The following is a 17,659-nucleotide window of genomic DNA, read 5'->3' as shown; positions in this document are numbered from 1 at the left end:
GCAATATTAGAACCTACACACCTCCTGAGCAAGGTAAAGTTGAACCTAATATTGCTATTGTTAAAGATCTCTTGTCTGATAATATTGATGGGCATGTTATTCATTTCTGTGATGAGACTCTAGAATTGCTAAACCTTGTGCTAAAGATAAACATAGACCCGTGGTAGGCATGCTTGTTATTTCTGTTAAAATAGGAGATCATTGTTATCATGGCTTGTGTGATATGGGTGCTAGTGCTAGTGCAATACCTTTTGACTTATACAAAGAAATTATGCATGATATTGCACCTGCTGAGATAGAAGATATTGATGTCACAATTAAACTTGCCAATAGAGATACTATATCACCAATGGGAATTGTTAGAGATATTGAAGTCCTGTGTGGGAAAACTAAATATCCCGCTGATTTTCTTGTTCTTGGTTCCCCACAAGATAGCTTTTGTCCCATTATTTTTGGTAGACCCTTCTTGAACACTGTTAATGCTAAGATAGACTGCAAAAAGGATGTTGTTACTATTGGTTTAGGTGATATGTCTCATGAGTTTAATTTCTCTAAATTTCGTAGACAACACCGTGAAGAGGAATTGCCTAGTAAGGATGAAATTATTGGTCTCGCTTCTATTGCCGTGCCTCCTAGTGATCCTTTAGAACAATATTTGCTAGACCATTAAAATGATATGTTTATGAATGAAAGAAGGGAAATAGATGAAGTATTCTTTAAACAGGAACCCATCCTGAAACACAATTTGCCTTTTGAAATCCTAGGGGATCCTCCTCCACCCAAGGGTGATCCCGTGTTTGAGCTCAAACCATTGCCAGATACTCTTAAATATGCTTATCTTGATGAAAAGAAGATATATCCTGTTATTATTAGTGCTAACCTTTCAGAGCATGAAGAAGAGAGATTATTGAAAACTCTGAAGAAGCACCGCGCTGCTATTGGATATACTCTTGATGATCTTTAGGGCATTAGTCCCACTCTATGTCAACATAAAATAAATTTGGAGAAAGATGCCAAACCAGTTCGAGATCACCAACGACGGCTGAATCCTAAAATGAAAGAAGTGGTAAGAAAGGAAATACTAAAGCTCCTTGAGGCAGGTATAATTTATCCCGTTGCTGATAGTTAGTGGGTAAGTCCTGTCCATTGTGTACCTAAGAAGGGAGGTATTACTGTCATTTCTAATGATAAAGATGAATTGATTCCGCAATGAATTATTACAGGTTATAGGATGGTAATTGATTTCCACAAATTAAATAAAGCTACTAAAAAGGATCATTACCCTTTACCTTTTTATCGATCAAATGCTAGAAAGATTATCCAAACATACACATTTTTGCTTTCTAGATGGTTATTCTGGTTTCTCTCAAATACCTGTGTCAGCCGATGATCAATCAAAGACCACTTTTACTTGCCCTTTCGGTACTTTTTCTTATAGACGTATGCCTTTTGGTTTATGTAATGCACCTGCTACCTTTCAAAGATGCATGATGGCTATAGTCTCTGACTTTCGTGAAAATATTTGTGAGGTTTTCATGGACGATTTCTCCGTTTATGGATCCTCTTTTGATGATTGCTTGAGCAACCTTTATCGAGTTTTGCAGAGATGTGAAGAAACTAATCTTGTCTTGAATTGGGAAAAGTGCCACTTTATGGTTAATGAAGGTATTGTCTTGGGGCATAAAGTTTCTGAAAGAGGTATTGAGGTTGATAAAGCCAAGGTTGATGCTATTGAAAAGATGCCATGTCCCAAGGACATCAAAGGTATAAGAAGTTTCCTTGGTCACGCCGGTTTTTATAGGAGGATCATTAAGGACTTCTCAAAAATTTCTTGTCCTCTGACTAATTTATTACAAAAAGATATACCATTTTTCTTCGATGATGATTGTGTAGAAGCATTTGAAATACTGAAGAAAGCATTGATCTCTGCACCTATTGTTCAGCCACCTGATTGGAATTTACCCTTTGAAATTATATGTGATGCTAGTGATTATGCTGTAGGTGCTGTTCTAGGGCAAAGAGTTGATAAGAAATTAAATGTTATTCAATATGCTAGTAAAACTCTAGACAATGCTTAGAGAAATTATGCTAGTACTGAAAAGAATTCTTAGCAGTTGTATTTGCTTGTGGTAAGTTCAGACCTTACATTGTTGATTCTAAAGTAACTATTCACACGGATCATGCTGCTATTAAATATCTTATGGAAAAGAAAGATGCTAAACCTAGACTTATTAGATGGGTTCTCTTGCTACAAGAATTTGATTTGCATATTATTGATAGAAAGGGAGCTGAGAACCCCGTTGCAGACAACTTGTCTAGGTTAGAAAATGTTCTTGATGACCCACTACCTATTGATGATAGCTTTCCTGATGAACAATTAAATGTCATAAATGCTTCTTGTACTGCTCCATGGTATGCTGATTATGCTAATTACATTGTTGCTAAATTTATACCACCTAGTTTCACATACCAGCAAAAGAAAAAGTTTTTCTATGATTTGAGACATTACTTTTGCGATGACCCACATCTTTATAAAGAAGGAGTAGATGGTGTTATTAGACGTTGTGTACCTGAGCATGAATAGGAACAGATCCTACGCAAGTGTCACTCCGAGGCTTATGGAGGACACCACGCTGGAGACAGAACTGCACATAAGGTATTGCAATCCTGTTTTTATTGGCCTACTCTCTTCAAGGATGCTCGTAAGTTTGTCCTATCTTGTGATGAATGTCAAAGAATTGGTAATATTAGTAGACATCAGGAAATGCCTATGAATTATTCACTTGTTATTGAACCATTTGATGTTTGGGGCTTTGATTATATGGGACCTTTTCCTGCCTAAAATGGATACACACATATTTTAGTTGTTGTTGATTACGTTACTAAGTGGGTAGAAGCTATTCCAACTAGTAGTGCTGATCATAACACTTCTATTAAGATGTTTAAAGAAGTTATTTTACCGAGGTTTGGAGTCCCTAGATATTTAATGACTGATGGTGGTTCACATTTTATTCATGGTGCTTTCCGTAAAATGCTTGCTAAGTATGATGTTAGTCATAGAATTGCATCTCCTTATCACCCACAGTCTAGGGTCAAGTAGAATTGAGTAATAGAGAGCTCAAATTTATTTTGCAAAAGACTGTTAATAGATCTCGAAAGAATTGGTCCAAGAAACTTGATGATGCATTATGGGCTTATAGAACTGCATATAAAAATCCTATGGGTATGTCTCCGTATAAAATGGTTTATGGAAAAGCATGTCACTTACCTCTCGAACTAGAACATAAGGCTTACTGGGCTATTAAAGAACTCAATTATGATTTCAAACTTGCCGGTGAGAAGAGGTTATTTGACATTAGCTCACTTGATGAATGGAGAACCCAAGCCTATGAAAATGCCAAGTTGTTTAAAGAAAAAGTTAAAAGATGGCATGACAAAATAATACAAAAGCGTGAGTTTAATGTAGGTGATTATGTATTGCTATACAACTCTCGTTTAAGATTTTTTGCAGGAAAACTTCTCTCTAAATGGGAAGGTCCTTATGTTATCGAGGAGGTCTATCGTTCTGGTACCATAAAAATCAACAACTTTGAAGGCACAAATCCGAAGGTGGTGAACGGTCAAAGAATCAAACATTATATCTCAGGTAATCCCATAAATGTTGAAACCAATGTTACTGAAACCATAACTCCGGAGGAATACATAAGGGACACCTTCCAGAATGTTTCAGACTCCGAAAAGGAATAAGTATGTGGTACGGTAAGTAAACCGACTTCAAAACAGTTCTAAATGCAATTTTTCTCCGTTTTGGAATATTTAGAAAAATAGAAAAATAAGAAGCAGTCCGGGAAGGACACGAGGGCTCCACGAGGGTGGAGGGCGCGCCCTACCCCCCTGGGTGCGCCCCCTGCCTCGTGGGCACCTCGTGTGCTCTCCGGACTCCGTTTTCTTGCACGATACGTATTTTGGTCGGTAAAAATTCATTATATAGTCTCCCGAAGGTTTTGACTCCCGTATCACGCAATTATCCTCTGTTCTTATTTCAAGCTGTTTCCTGTCAGGGTTGTTAAGGCCAGGCATCATGTCGTCCCCCTCCTCCAACAATGGTGACAACGATGCTTGGCTAATGAAGACAGAGCTGAAGAGGGAAGAACCCATGGGGATCAACAAGGATGAAGGGATCAAGAAGGCCACGGAGGATCAAGCTCCTGCAGCAGAAGACAGCCTTCAATTCGATCACAATCTTCTTACCCCAACTGAGATCGAAGCCTTCAAGATGATTTAGTTAGCTCATATACAAAACAAGTATCTCACACATGAAAATATTTTGTTGAAGGAGCATATCGTTGCGCTCAAGGGCATTATCCGCAAGTTGGAGGACCTCTTACGCTCGATGTGCGACTATCCATCATCACCTCCACCTTCTTCACCAGCAAAGGAGACATAATCACTTGGGTATGGGCACTCCCCTTGGCAACTGCCAAGCTTGGGGGAGGTGCCCTGGTATCGTATCACCATCACATCTCTTATCTTTACCGTTTTTCTTAGTTCGATCCTGTTAGTAGTATCTCGATCTGGTAGAATAATTTTTTTAGTATGATCTAGTTTTGAGTTTTGCTTTATGATCTCTCTATGTAATCGAGTCCGTGAGCTATATAATAAAGATTAGTGTTGAGTCAAGGGCTTGATTATTTTGCCATGATCTTGGGTGAATAACAGAAAAGAGAAAAAAATAAAAATAAATAAAGAGATCATATTGATCTTATTGAGAGTAATGACTTCACATAGAAAGAGTATGATGATTAAAAATTGTTGGGAGTTGACAAACATAGCTTTCGTCATTGTTGCAATTAATAGGAAGTAATAAAGAAAGAGAGGTTTCACATATAAATATACTATCTTGGACATCTTTTATGATTGGGAGCACTCATTAAAATATGACATGCTAAAGAGTTGATGTTGGACAAGGAAGACAACGTAATGGGTTATGTTTTCTTATATCTGAGATAAAGTATATTGTCATGGATCATCCAACAAGTTGAGCTTGCCTTTCCCCCCTCATGCTAGCCAAATTCTTCGCACCAAGTAGAGATACTAGTGCTTCCAAAAACCCTTAAACCAGTTTTGCCATGAGAGTCCACCATATCTACCTATGGATTGAGTAAGATCCTTCAAGTAAGTTGTCATCGGTGCAAGCAATAAAAATTGCTCTCTAAATATGTATGATTGATTGGTGTGGAGGAAATAAGCTTTATACGATCTTGTGATGTGGAAGAAATAAAAGCGACGGACTGCATAATAAAGGTCTATATCACAAGTGGCAATATAAAGTGACGTTCTTTCGCATTAAGATTTTGTGCATCCAACCCTGAAACCGCATGGCAACCTCTGCTTCCCTCCGCGAAGGGCCTATCTTTTACTATTATATTCTACCTTATGCAAGAGTCGTGGTGATCTTCACCTTTCCTTTTTACATTTTATCCTTTGGCAAGCACAGTATGTCAGAAAGATCCTGATATATATATATATATATATATATATATATATATATATATATATATATATATATATATATCTAATTGGATGTAAGTTAGCATGAGTTATTATTGTTGACATTACCCTTGAGGTAAAAGGTTGGGAGGCGAAACTATAAGCCCCTATCTTTCTCAGTGTCCGGTTAAAACTCCGTAACCACAAGTATTGCGTGAGTGTTAGCAATTATGAAGGACTAAATGATAGTTGAGTATGTGGACTTGTCACAAAGCTCTGACATAGACTTTTTCTGATGTTATGATAAATTGCAATTGCTTCAATGACTGAGATTATAGTTTGTTGGTTCTCAATAAAGTTTCTGATTCGTACTTTGCATTGTGAATAGATTAATACTTAAGCATAAGAATTCATATGACATTATCCATATATGTTGCTGTTATGAGAATAATCATGATGCCCGCATGTCCGTATTTTATTTTGTCGACACCTCTACCTCTAAACATGTGGACATATTTATCGTTATCGGCTTCCGCTTGAGGACAAGCGAGGTCTAAGCTTGGGGGAGTTGATACGTCCATTTTGCATTATGCTTTTATATCGATATTTATTGCATTATGGGCTGTTATTACACATTATGTCACAATACTTATGCCTATTCTCTCTCATTTTACAAGGTTTACATAAGGAGGGAGAATGCCGGCAGCTGGAATTCTGGGCTGGAAAAGGAGCAAACATTAGAGACCTATTCTGCACAACTCCAAAAGTCCTGAAACTCCACGAAAGTTATTTTTGGAAGTAATAAAAAATACTGGAAGAATAATCCACGTCAGGGGGGCCTCCACCTGTCCACGAGGGTGGGGGCGCGCCCCCCTGCCTCGTGCCCCCTGTTGGCCCTCCGGTGCCCATCTTCTGGTGTATGAAGTCTTTTGTCCGAAGAAAAATCATAAGCAAGCTTTCGGGACGAGACTCCGCCGCCACGAGGCGGAACCTTGGCGGAACCAATCCAGGGCTCCGGCAGAGCTGTTCTGCCGGGGACACTTCCCTCCGGGAGGGGGAAATCATCGCCATCGTCAGCACCAACGCTCCTCTCGTCGGGAGAGGGCAATCTCCATCAACATCTTCACCAGCACCATCTCCTCTCAAACCCTGGTTCATCTCTTGTATCCAATTCTTGTCTCATAGTCTGGGATTGGTACCTGTAGCTTGCTAGTAGTGTTGATTACTCCTTGTAGTTGATGCTAGTTGGTTTATTTGGTGGAAGATCATATGTTCAGATCCTATATGCATATTAATACTCCTCTGATTATGAACATGAATATGCTTTGTGAGTAGTTACGTTTGTTCCTGAGGACATGGGAGAAGTCTTGCTATTAGTAGTCATGTGAATTTGGTATTTGTTCGATATTTTGATGAGATGTATGTTGTCTCTCCTCTAGTGGTGTTATGTGAACGTCGACTACATGACACTTCACCATTGTTTGGGCCTAGAGGAAGGCATTGGGAAGTAATAAGTAGATGATGGGTTGCTAGAGCGACAGAAGCTTAAACCCTAGTTTATGCGTTGCTTCGTAAGGGGCTGATTTGGATCCACATGTTTCATGCTATGGTTAGGTTTACCTTAATACTTCTTTTGTAGTTGCAGATGCTTGCAATAGGGGTTAATCATAAGTGGGATGCTTGTCCAAGTAAGGACAGCACCCAAGCACCGGTCCAACCACATATCAAATTATCAAAGTACCGAACGCGAATCATATGAACGTGATGAAAACTAGCTTGACGATAATTCCCATGTGTCCTCGGGAGCGCTTTTCTCTATATAATAGTTTGTCCAGGCTTGTCCTTTGCTACAAAAAGGATTGGGCCACCTTTCTGCACTTTATTTATTTTTGTTACTTGTTGCTCGTTACAAATTATCTTATGACAAAACTATCTGTTACCTATTATTTCAGTGCTTGCAGAGAATACCTTGCTAAAAACTGCTTATCATTTCCTTCTGCTCCTCGTTGGGTTAGACACTCTTACTTATCGAAAGGACTATGATAGATCCCCTATACTTGTGGGTCATCATTGGGTACTTGTATAACTATTAGTTGACATAATTAAATGCCTTACCATTTAATTACTCTGCCGAAGTGTGCCTGAAGCTTTGAAGTCTATTAACCAACTATTATTGCATGAGGCTCACAATCTAGTTTATACTAGGCTAATGATTGCATAGTTTTGCTTGCTGTAGTATGTTTGTATGAAACCCTCTGCTGTTCATTATGCTCCCTAAGACTTTAATTGAGCTACAGAATGGCCAACTGCTTGCTTACTTCTACGCAACGTGTTGTCTAAATTTGTAACTTGTCTGTGTTTTGGATTGGGCCCCAACATCATGCTCCTCTGGTGAGCTAAGAGAGATTTCTGTATGCAGGCTGCACAGACTACCTTTAAAAAAAAATTAAAATACCACCTGCTTATACTTCATGACGTGTAACATTATTGTTAGTCGTGTTTTGCCATGTACAAAATAGTTTGTCTTGCTCGCTTCATTGTTGTAACTATATTTTTGCCCTAGTCATGTGTACTTGCAGAAACATTTCAGGATGAAGTGACATCAACACAAAGGTCTGCGAGCAGTGCGGCATGGCCGTTAGCGAATGATTATGGATTGGAATTGGAGTGTGCTGATGTTCTCGAGCATCAACTAGAGGTGGCAAGACAACGTGTACATGATTCTGAACGTACAATCAACAAGTTGAGACTGGACATGCAGGTATTAGATGCAGGAGTCAAAAAATGAAACAAGACACTGAGGTAACAACGAAGGAATTGGAGATTTTGCAGACTGAAATTTGTGCTATCTAAATCCGGCCAATCCTATTTTCTGAAGAGATTATAGTTCAAATGGTAAGTTATGTTGATACGCGTCCATGATGTATGATCTGTATTTGCCCAGTGTATGTAATTTGTTATTTGTGTATGCTTTATTATCATTGGTGCCGAAGCATAATGCCCAGTGGGTATAATCGGCTGTAATTTGTTTATTGTATAGTGTAGGATTATTCTATGTTTCTATGCCTTAGTCTCTTTTATTGTATAGTGTATGTTTTTAAGAGGTGATAGTATAGAGTAGGATAATTCTTTGAATATGCTATATCCTTCAAATGGGGGCCAACTCGCCCAAACGTTGTACTGACCATGGCCCTCCATAGGCCGTACGATCCATGGGCCATCTACGGGACGGACGATCCATGGCCTTCTATGGCCGTCGGATCCGTGGGCCTTCTATGGGCTGTCGGATCCGTGGGCCTTCTATCGGCTGTCGGATCCATGGGCCTTCTATGGGCCATCGGATCCATGGGCCTTCTATGGGCCGTCGGATCAATGGGCCTTCTATGGGCCGTCGGGTCAATGGGCCTTCTACGTTCCGTAGGATCCATGGGCCTTCTACGGGCCGTGTCATCTATGGGCCTTGTACGGGCCGTATAAGGGGCCGTAAACAGGTTAGAGTGGAAATCGTACGTTTTATGGGCTGACCATAACGGGCCGTTAATAGGCCGTATTTGATGATGCTATGAAAATGGCCCAACAGATTAACGGGCCACAAACGGGCCGACTGTATCCACGGGCTGAATTTGGCCCACAAGCAGAAAAGGCCAGTAACGGGCCATAAGTAACCGAATGATGGAAATGAGCCCAAGAATAAATGGGCCCTCAGAAGGCCGGAAGGTAACACGGGCTGGAAACGACCCAATGGAATAATGGGCCGCTAATGGGTATAAAGCGATACACTGTTCCTTACGGGCCGGTTTCACCACGGGCCATTAATGGGCCAAGAGTTACAAAGGGACTCATATGGGCCGAAATACGTCATGGGCCATACATGGGCCGGAAGTTAAAACGGGCTGGAATTATATTGGATGGCCCAGATGACGCTACTAGGCCTAATTCGGATAGGCTGTAAACGGGCCCTGGGTTAGCAGGCTGTAAATGGGCTATATGCGAACATGCCGTTAATTAGCTTGCCGTGGGCCGGCCCGCCACCTTTTGACCAAGTCAAACGGGCCAGCCTTTTAACAGGAATGGGCCTCTGTTGGGCCATGCCACGTGTCGACGTATCATAGGCGCTTTGGGTCCAATGAGTGGATGACATTTGTCCCAACGGTGAGCCGACACGTATTTCCTCCAGCCAATGATGATTTTACATGTGGAAAATCCCCATTGGTCGGGGCTATTAACGGGTTATCGGATCCTAAACCGGACCCGATAGCTTAACGGCATTCCGTTACAGTGGATGCCACATGTCGGTCACCCTTGACGAAAGCACTTCTGTGACGCGCGATTTATCGACATGGAAGTGGACACTTCCGTGATGATAATTTTGGTAATGTCATGGAACACTTCTACGACAGCACAGGTATGACTATCTTGATTTTTTCATAAAATTGTCATGGATGTACATGCATGACAGAAAACATGACCTACTGTGACAAACACGTATCATCACGGAAGTGTATTTTTTTGTAGTGATAGTTTGAGCCAATGTTGTATGTGTTGCTTTAGTACTAGTTTATTTACTTTTATTGAATAGGACAACACATACCAGTGCTTCAGCAAGTTCTTATTTTTTTTGCTTATGAAAATAACATTAGACCAAATTCAGAAACTACTTCACTACATCAAGTTCAGAAACATCTTTTTAATACATTGAGTACAGAAACTACACTATTGGATCAAGATCAGATACTACACTAGTACATCAACTTCAGAAATTAATCTTCTACAAGATTTTTCAAATAGTAATCCAGTGCATCAGGTTCAAAAATACATTTATAGTGTATCTACTTGAGAAAATGCAGTAGTGCATCCACTTTCACAAACCACACTAGTACATCTAGTTGGGAAACAAGTTTGATGAACTTTTCAGGATAGAGTACTAATTAAACAGATGAACCAAACATGGCAAATGAGTAGGATGGGTCACCATTTCGTGGCCGCTGCGATGTGGTACACCAGGCATAGTTCCTCAACGCACAACTGCGGGACTGCTGCCATCTAGGGAGGTTCGTCTTCCCTGGTGTAGTGCACACCAAGGCCGACGATCTTACGATGCGAGCCGCCAGCCTTCCTCCAGAGCCTGGAGATCATCTCGTCGGCCTTGTCTGGTTCGCTGGTGCAGACGTTCTCCAGCATCTCCTTGCCGTGGAGCTCAACCCCTGTGAGGGTTTTGGTGTACTCGCGCTTCTCGCCGGGGACGTGAACATCGACGAGGTTGCTGCTCTCGTCCGACGTCTTACCATGATGACGGCTGGCGGACGGTTCCTCCACCATCGCCCTCCTCTGGCGACTGTGGGCTTGGGAGAGAGAAGTTTGTGGTTTGTCTGCAGTGGAGATGGAGGTGGCAATGGTGGTTTCTGGGAATGAGGCAGAGATGGAAGACAATGGGGTATTTTGTAGTGCGTCGACGGGGATGTGTGGGAGGCGGTTCGTCGGGGGCATGGGTGTAGTGGGTGTAGTGGCGTGGGGTCGCTGTTTGCAGTTCCTTGTGGCAACCGCCCAGTGGGTGGTGCAGGCAGTGGCCTGGAAGAACCAACCGTCCAAGCTAATTTGTTTGCCAAGGAATTAATCTGGTCGCACTGAGTAGTCTTGTCAAGCTGTACTTACCAGCTGCTTATCCCACTTGCTCGTCTCAGGGTTGGTGATGATGTCATTTTACTGTCGCACTGATCCGTCTTGTCAAGCTGTACTTATCAGCTGCTTATCCCACTTGCACGTGTTAGGGTTGGTGATGATGGAGGTTTGTACTCCTCTACTGTGGGTACTTGCACTGGTGATTGAAGTGTAATTGAACTTACCAAATACCAGTCAGACTATGTGTGTCATGATAATGTTTTTTAAAACAATTTTTGTTTTTTTGAAAGGATTGTTTATATCAAGAAAATCTTTGAAAGTATTTTTTACAGATAAATTAGTTTTTCATTAGTACAGGTGTATTATATTTGCATTTGCTTGAGGTAATTATTTTTATGTACAGATGGACTTTCTGAACTAGGACTGGCAGAAGCAGACATAGCTTGTTTTTGAAACGATGTTTTTTGAGGTGTTCACGGGTGTGTTTGGTTACTATGCCTTGTACTGACGAGTGAGAATTATCAGTACTGATGTACTATAAGAGTTTAAATGTTCCTTAACATATTTTTGCTAAGTTACTGGTCGACAGTAGTGTTCGCGTTACACAAATCCAGATAAGTTTTTTGAAATGTATTTGTGATTGCATTCAAAAGGATTATCAAATGGTTTACATAATAATGTCACTTGTCCGGCGGGCACAGATCACAAATTATATCTTAACTATAGTACTGATCGAGAAATCGATGATAAAGCTAAATAAGTTTTGGTAACTACAGTGTTTCTGATATGTTTCCTCATTGTGTATCGAGGCAACTAAGAGTACAAGCTTATTTTTCAGTTGACGCAGCAGCATAACCACTGTGGATTCTTCAGTCTTGAGCTCCTCCTAACTGGCCCCGAATGTTTTCCCTTGCCGGCGCCCTTTCCTCCTTGAGCCTTGGAAGCTTCATCGTCAGTTTTAGTTTCCTCTCCCCAACACTGTCATCTTCATTGTCTTCGTCTGATTGGTCGTCATTCTCGTCAAACTCTTCTTCTTCATCCTCTTCTTTTGATTTTTTGGAACTCTAGACTTTGCCCTGTTTCTGTTCAACGCCACTGACCTCCTTGCCCACTTTGCACGTGCAGGCATTATGTCCCTCAGTTCCCCCACACTTGTGGCAAGTGTAGCTGTTACGTGTGTCGTCTCCATTGGTAGAAACTTGGGCGGCTCCAATCTGCTTCTGCAGCGTTTGCTTGTTGACAATGGCATCTGTGCCAAGTGGGCATGTGCGGTAATTATGGTTGGTCACGACGTTGCAGAATCCTCATGCCCTTATCCCGAGAGGTTTGCTGTCCAGGCCAAATTCCACGCGCCTGATGGGGCGTGGCGGATTTTTGGCTGCTGCTTGCGTCTTACTCTTCCTCCCCTTTGTGTTTGAGAATATGGGTGGTTTAATCACCCTTTCCTGCTGCTGCTGGTAGGATGTCCTGTTGTCATGTCGTTCGCCTACAGCACCATCAAGCTCATGATCTTGCATGTGAGCATGTTGGTTCTCTTGAGTGTGCACATGGGCAAGCTCTGGTTGCTGTTGCTCATCTTCCTCGTTGTCGAATGGTCAATAGCTCCCAGATGGTTCATCTCGGATAACATTGTAGCAATATCCTGCTCAACGGCTTCATTGTCCACGACACCTCCGTTTTCAGTAGAATGCATGGCGTCGAGTTCTTGTTCAAGTTTGTCCATGACGACCCGTGACCTCGCCATTTGCTCTTGGCTTCTCAAGCTTTTTCTGTGCACCCTCATGTTCACCGTCAGCAGTGAGCTTTAAATGCAGTATTGGGATGCCTTGTTTGACGCTACTGTCTTTATTCATTTCTGTTGAATGTTGGCTGGATGTTCGGGCGTTTGGTGTATCTCCTGAGGATGTATTTCTTTGGAAAGCTGGCAGCCTTAATTGTCTACATCATGCATAGGACATGCACGCAGAAAATACCTATATTTTTTCAGAGATGCATGTTTTTTGTCATTTCATTCGAACAAAAACTTTGCAAAAATAAGTAGTACAGTATGTAACATCTTTTTTTAGTCCTCACCTGTGTGGTCCCATAGCTTGCACTCGCACTCATATGTTTCTCCCATGGGGTCTGCAACCACCTAGAACGCGTGCTGAGCCCATGCAGACAGTTTTTGCGGGTTGTTGTAGCGCACGAGGTACTTTGTGGGCTCTTCCGTCTCTATCGCCATGAAGTGTGTGCTCAGTTTTAGCCTTTTTTTGATCTCGCTGTACACAGCTCGTGAGTAAAGATTTGCCATCTGGGTGTCAAACCCATAGAAGGTCAGCGTGTTTTGTTCCTTCTGCCCATGCAAGAATGATGACCAAATTATTAGTTTTCTCTCAGCAAAAAACTTGTCTAACTAATAAAGTTTTACTTTAGTAAGCATGTTATTTTGTCTTACGATAGGTGATAGAGCTATACCCGGTTACCCATTGTCTCCTGGTTCTCTGTCTGCGTCCTGGTTTTGACGCAGGAGTTTACCTGGCTGACAAACCGGTGGAGGTTTTGTCTCTCACTTACGAAGTTCTTCTTGAGCATATAGTTCATGCTCTCACTTCATTGTGTGGATGTCATTTTGGCGCAGAAAATTTCTTTGAAGTAGGCTGATATCCATCTCTCATGCTCGTTCCACATGCCCACCATCGTGGCATCATCATGGAGGTTGTACCTATCCATGAGTCTTTTCCAGGCAGCCTCAAGCTCAGTTGGCATGAGGGGCCAGTTGAGGATTGATGTGAATTCATCCTTAAAGTCTTCGTGCAGATTGTACATGTATGCGAGGTGTTCCCTGTACTTCTTCATAATGTGCCAGCGGCGGAGCTTGTGTACTGTGTTCTTGAAAGCATCTGGGATCGCCAAAGCCATCGCCGGGCACTGGTCTGGTAATGAGAAAAGAGACGTGGAGTAGTCAGCAGATGGTGGTGCATGTATACCAATAGAACTGACACAACATTTTTACTGTGTTATTTTCCTTTTTTGGTGGGGGTGGTGGTTGGGGTGGTTTTGGCGGTTGTACCTGTGGGGATGCATGTAGGAGCCTTCCCTCTCATGCACCTTAAAAATTTCTTGAACAACCATCTGAATGAATCTGCATCTTCATCTCTTATCTGGGCGAAACCAAAGAATGTAGTCTGTAAGTGGTTGTTAGTACCCACAATCACCCCATGTGGCATATGGTACTTGTTGGTCTTATATGTGGTGTCAAACATTACGCAGTCACCGAAGTCCTGATACGCCCCTCGGCAGCTTGCGTTCGCCCAGAATATGTTCTTAACTCTGTCGGACTCATCAAGTTGCATGTCACGGAAGAATTCCCTGTTTATAGCTTTCATCTCCCTAAAGAAGTTGACAGTCTTTAGGACATCGTCCACATCATCCATCCTTGAATTCTTTGTTTTGCTGCATATTAAAAGTGAACAGTCATTCAAAAATGCATGTTGAACTGGCGTCAGGTCATGCATTGCATAATATGTTTGTACTGACAAAGGAAATAAGACGGAGGGGGTTTATGGGAGGAGAACAAGTTTGTACTTACAGGTTAATCAGGTCTTTGGCATTCATTTCGAGGAAGTAGCTACCGGTGTCATCGCCACCCAGTATGCTCATGATTTGCGTGTGTTCAATGCCTTTGAACTATAGGTACTTGACGTACTCCAAGATTGTTTTGTCAAAGTTTTTGTGGGAGTGCAAGAAGACAAACATTTGGGGGGTGAGCTGTAGCCTGTGGTTGTGTTCCCAGACTATCTCTTTTATGACAAGTGTTCCATCCTTTACCCTCTTCAGCCTCATTTTAGCCCCGCAGTTAGTCCTGGCTGTTGTCTTGTTCCGCTATCTATTTGCTTCTGACACCTTCTATTCATAGACTCCATAGCACGTGCAATAAAGGTAGACTCTAGTCTCAACCTTGGAGCCTTCCCTGACAGCAAAACCCGCGTGCTTTGCATAGATGTTGTAGAAGTCCTTTGCTTCTTTGAAAGTTTCAAAGCGCATCTCTAGCCTTGGCAGAACGTAAGCTTCAATGTTAGGTGGCTGCACGCAACAGTGAGCAAACAAAAACGCAGTTATGAAAATGTTAGATGGGGTGGTCACAGTACCATGGTATGGACTGTTCTTGTATGTTTTTTTCTGAATGGATACTTACATGTGCATAGCTCTGTGCTGCCTTCGGTGTTTGCTGTTCACCCTGGTGTATGGGCGCGGGTGGTGTCACGCTTGGCACATGTAGCAATGCATCTCTTGGAGGGAGCAATGTTGACGAAGCTCTCCGTCTCTCATTGTATGGCCGTCTCCCCTCAGATTCGTTGTGAGGTTGCTCCTGTCTATATGGATCATATCTTGTACTTTGCACCCTGCTAGAGTGGCCAAAATTTCTATCTCTTTGGCCTGGTCTTCCCGTCGCAACCGCTTTTGCAGCACGGATGATTGATGTTGACGGAGCGACTGGTGGAAGCCTATGTGTCCTTGCCTTTCTGCATGCGCTAGGGAAGCAAAATACTTGTCGTTGGGGAAATTGTTGACCTTGTTGCAACCCAGCAGTGGCAAAGCTTGTATTCCCAGATATTTGTGTTTGCTGCGTAGAAGAACTTGTCCGCGCTTCTGATGATTCTTGTGTAGCTTGAAATCTACCTGTATTGTTGAAGTATCCAGGTGCTATTTCCAGTGTTACCCAACCAGGCGATGCCCCATATCTGCTTGGCTCATCAAACCCTCATTGCGTGTGCCGCCTTGCATGTTTCTGCAATGACATTCAACAGTTTTGGGATTAATCTTTTCTACATTTTTCTCGTATACATGCTATGGATAACATGTCATGCACTGAAGGCAATGTACAAGTTGAACTTGCATCGCTGGCCGTTATTAAACTTTGTTCTCTATTTTTTATCTGGTTTAGTTTTCAGTCGAACTGATGAATGTACATGTTCAGCACTGATGTACTGATGTACTGATTGTTAGCACTGCTTGTAAACTGAACATTGAACTTCATCTGTTATGGAAAGTTTTTTTATCTTTTTCCCTATAACTGATGCATAAACATTTGGTGCACTGCTTGCAAACTGAACATTGAACTTCAGATATGTATGCATATGCATATATATAAAACTGATGCATGTCTTCTCTTTTTTTCATCTATAACTTATGCAACTACACTAGAAGTACTCCTAGTTTATGTATCATTGAACTTACTGTGTAACAAGTGTATATTTTTTTCAACAACATTCTTTTACTAGTTCGAACTGACGCAACTACACGGCATGCACTAGTAGAAATAACATCATACAACTTGCAGTGGTAGCTGAACCTTATATAAAGCCTAGTAGCTACTTGGACTGATGCATAAGTTTATGTTTTTTGGCTTGAACTGAAGCTAGCATATTAGAGGTACTGACAGTAACCTTGACATCCAAACTGTGCATCAAGTGGCAGGGGTGTAATGAACTGATGCAAGCATTTTTGCAATGTACTATCTGCTTCTGCATCATAGGAACATGTGTCACTGATGCAACACACATGTAGTACTGATGATTCTGAAAGTGTAACATGTAGGCAGATCATAGTGTGTGCAAATTTTAAACTGAATATTCTTCATTGCAGGACTGATGAACTGATAACTGAACACAAACGTGGTATTTTTCTTCAGGCAAACCCAGACATGAAAACATTTTTTGAACTGATTCAATTTTTGAGGAAAATTAGTGTGGGAAGCAGACATCACCTCCAATGGCATGTTCTTGGATCTGACTTCTTCTTCTTCCTCTCGTGGGTGGCGTACTGGCATGTTCTTGGGAGGCGGCACCATTGATGCAGGAAAGGAGCTTGGGGAGATGACGCGCTCTTGCTTATGGTGGATGTCTGTCGATGAGGTCCGGGGAGGCAGCTGCTGGCGGGGATCACGGCCCCGACGAAGGAGCCCCGGCGAGGGAGGGAGGCAGGAGGTGCGGATCACGGGCCCGGCGAAGGAGCCCCAGCGAGGGAGGGAGGTGGCTGGCATGGATCACGGCCCCGATGAAGGATCCCGACGAGGGAGGGAGGCTGCTGGCACGGATCACGGCCCCGGCGAAGGATCCCGGCGAAGGAGGGAGGCAGCTGGCGCGGATCACGGCCCCGGCGAAGGATCCGGGCGAGGAAGGGGATGGCGGCGGTGGATCCGTCGCCGGCCAGTCACAGCGCCGTGGGCTCCCTCGCTCTGGCTGCCGCCGTCGCTCGCTCGCCCGCGACGGATGCCTCCGGCGGAAGAAGGCGGGTTGGGTTCGGGCTGGCTCGGGGGGATTCTACTTTGTAGGCGCGTCGCGCCTATATAGGGCGGGGGGGGGGGGGGTAACAGAATATTATTCTGTTACGGGTAGCAGAATAGTCCAGCCCTTTATATATATATATATGTTCGTGGGCCCACGTGGATGTTCATCATTTCGACCGACGACAAGAAAGGTTACGAGGGTGGATTCTTCTTCTTGTGTTCGTGTTACCGTATAGTAGGTTGATCATTCTAGGCCTAATTAAATTTGAGCGCATGCAT

At 42.6% G+C, this 17,659-nt stretch overlaps 1 protein-coding gene across 1 annotated transcript; it reads right to left on the bottom strand.

The window, feature by feature from the left end:
- Positions 1-13,243: 13,243 nt before the first annotated feature.
- LOC109742320 (protein FAR-RED IMPAIRED RESPONSE 1-like) lies at positions 13,244-17,134 on the bottom strand. Its single transcript, XM_020301406.1, has 7 exons — positions 16,916-17,134; positions 16,608-16,670; positions 15,020-15,174; positions 14,358-14,544; positions 14,162-14,252; positions 13,786-14,024; positions 13,244-13,444 (listed from the first exon to the last, which is right to left on the bottom strand). The coding sequence occupies exons 1-7, from the start codon at positions 17,132-17,134 to the stop codon at positions 13,244-13,246; spliced, it is 1,155 nt and encodes a 384-aa protein (XP_020156995.1).
- Positions 17,135-17,659: the final 525 nt, after the last annotated feature.

This window comes from Aegilops tauschii, chromosome 1, assembly GCF_002575655.3.
Source record: "Aegilops tauschii subsp. strangulata cultivar AL8/78 chromosome 1, Aet v6.0, whole genome shotgun sequence".
Classification (NCBI taxonomy): domain Eukaryota; kingdom Viridiplantae; phylum Streptophyta; class Magnoliopsida; order Poales; family Poaceae; genus Aegilops; species Aegilops tauschii.
This window is presented reverse-complemented; position numbering and strand designations above follow the sequence as displayed.

Excerpts from the sequence above, each read along its gene's own strand:
- LOC109742320 (XM_020301406.1), bottom strand. The coding sequence starts at position 17,134 with ATGCCAGCCACCTCCCTCCCTCGCTGGGGCTCCTTCGCCGGGCCCGTG. Across the intron at positions 15,175-16,607 it reads CTATGATGCAGAAGCAGATA|CCACCTAACATTGAAGCTTA; the intron begins GTACATTGCAAA and ends TGTTGCGTGCAG. Across the intron at positions 14,025-14,161 it reads TCCTACATGCATCCCCACAG|ACCAGTGCCCGGCGATGGCT; the intron begins GTACAACCGCCA and ends TCTCATTACCAG.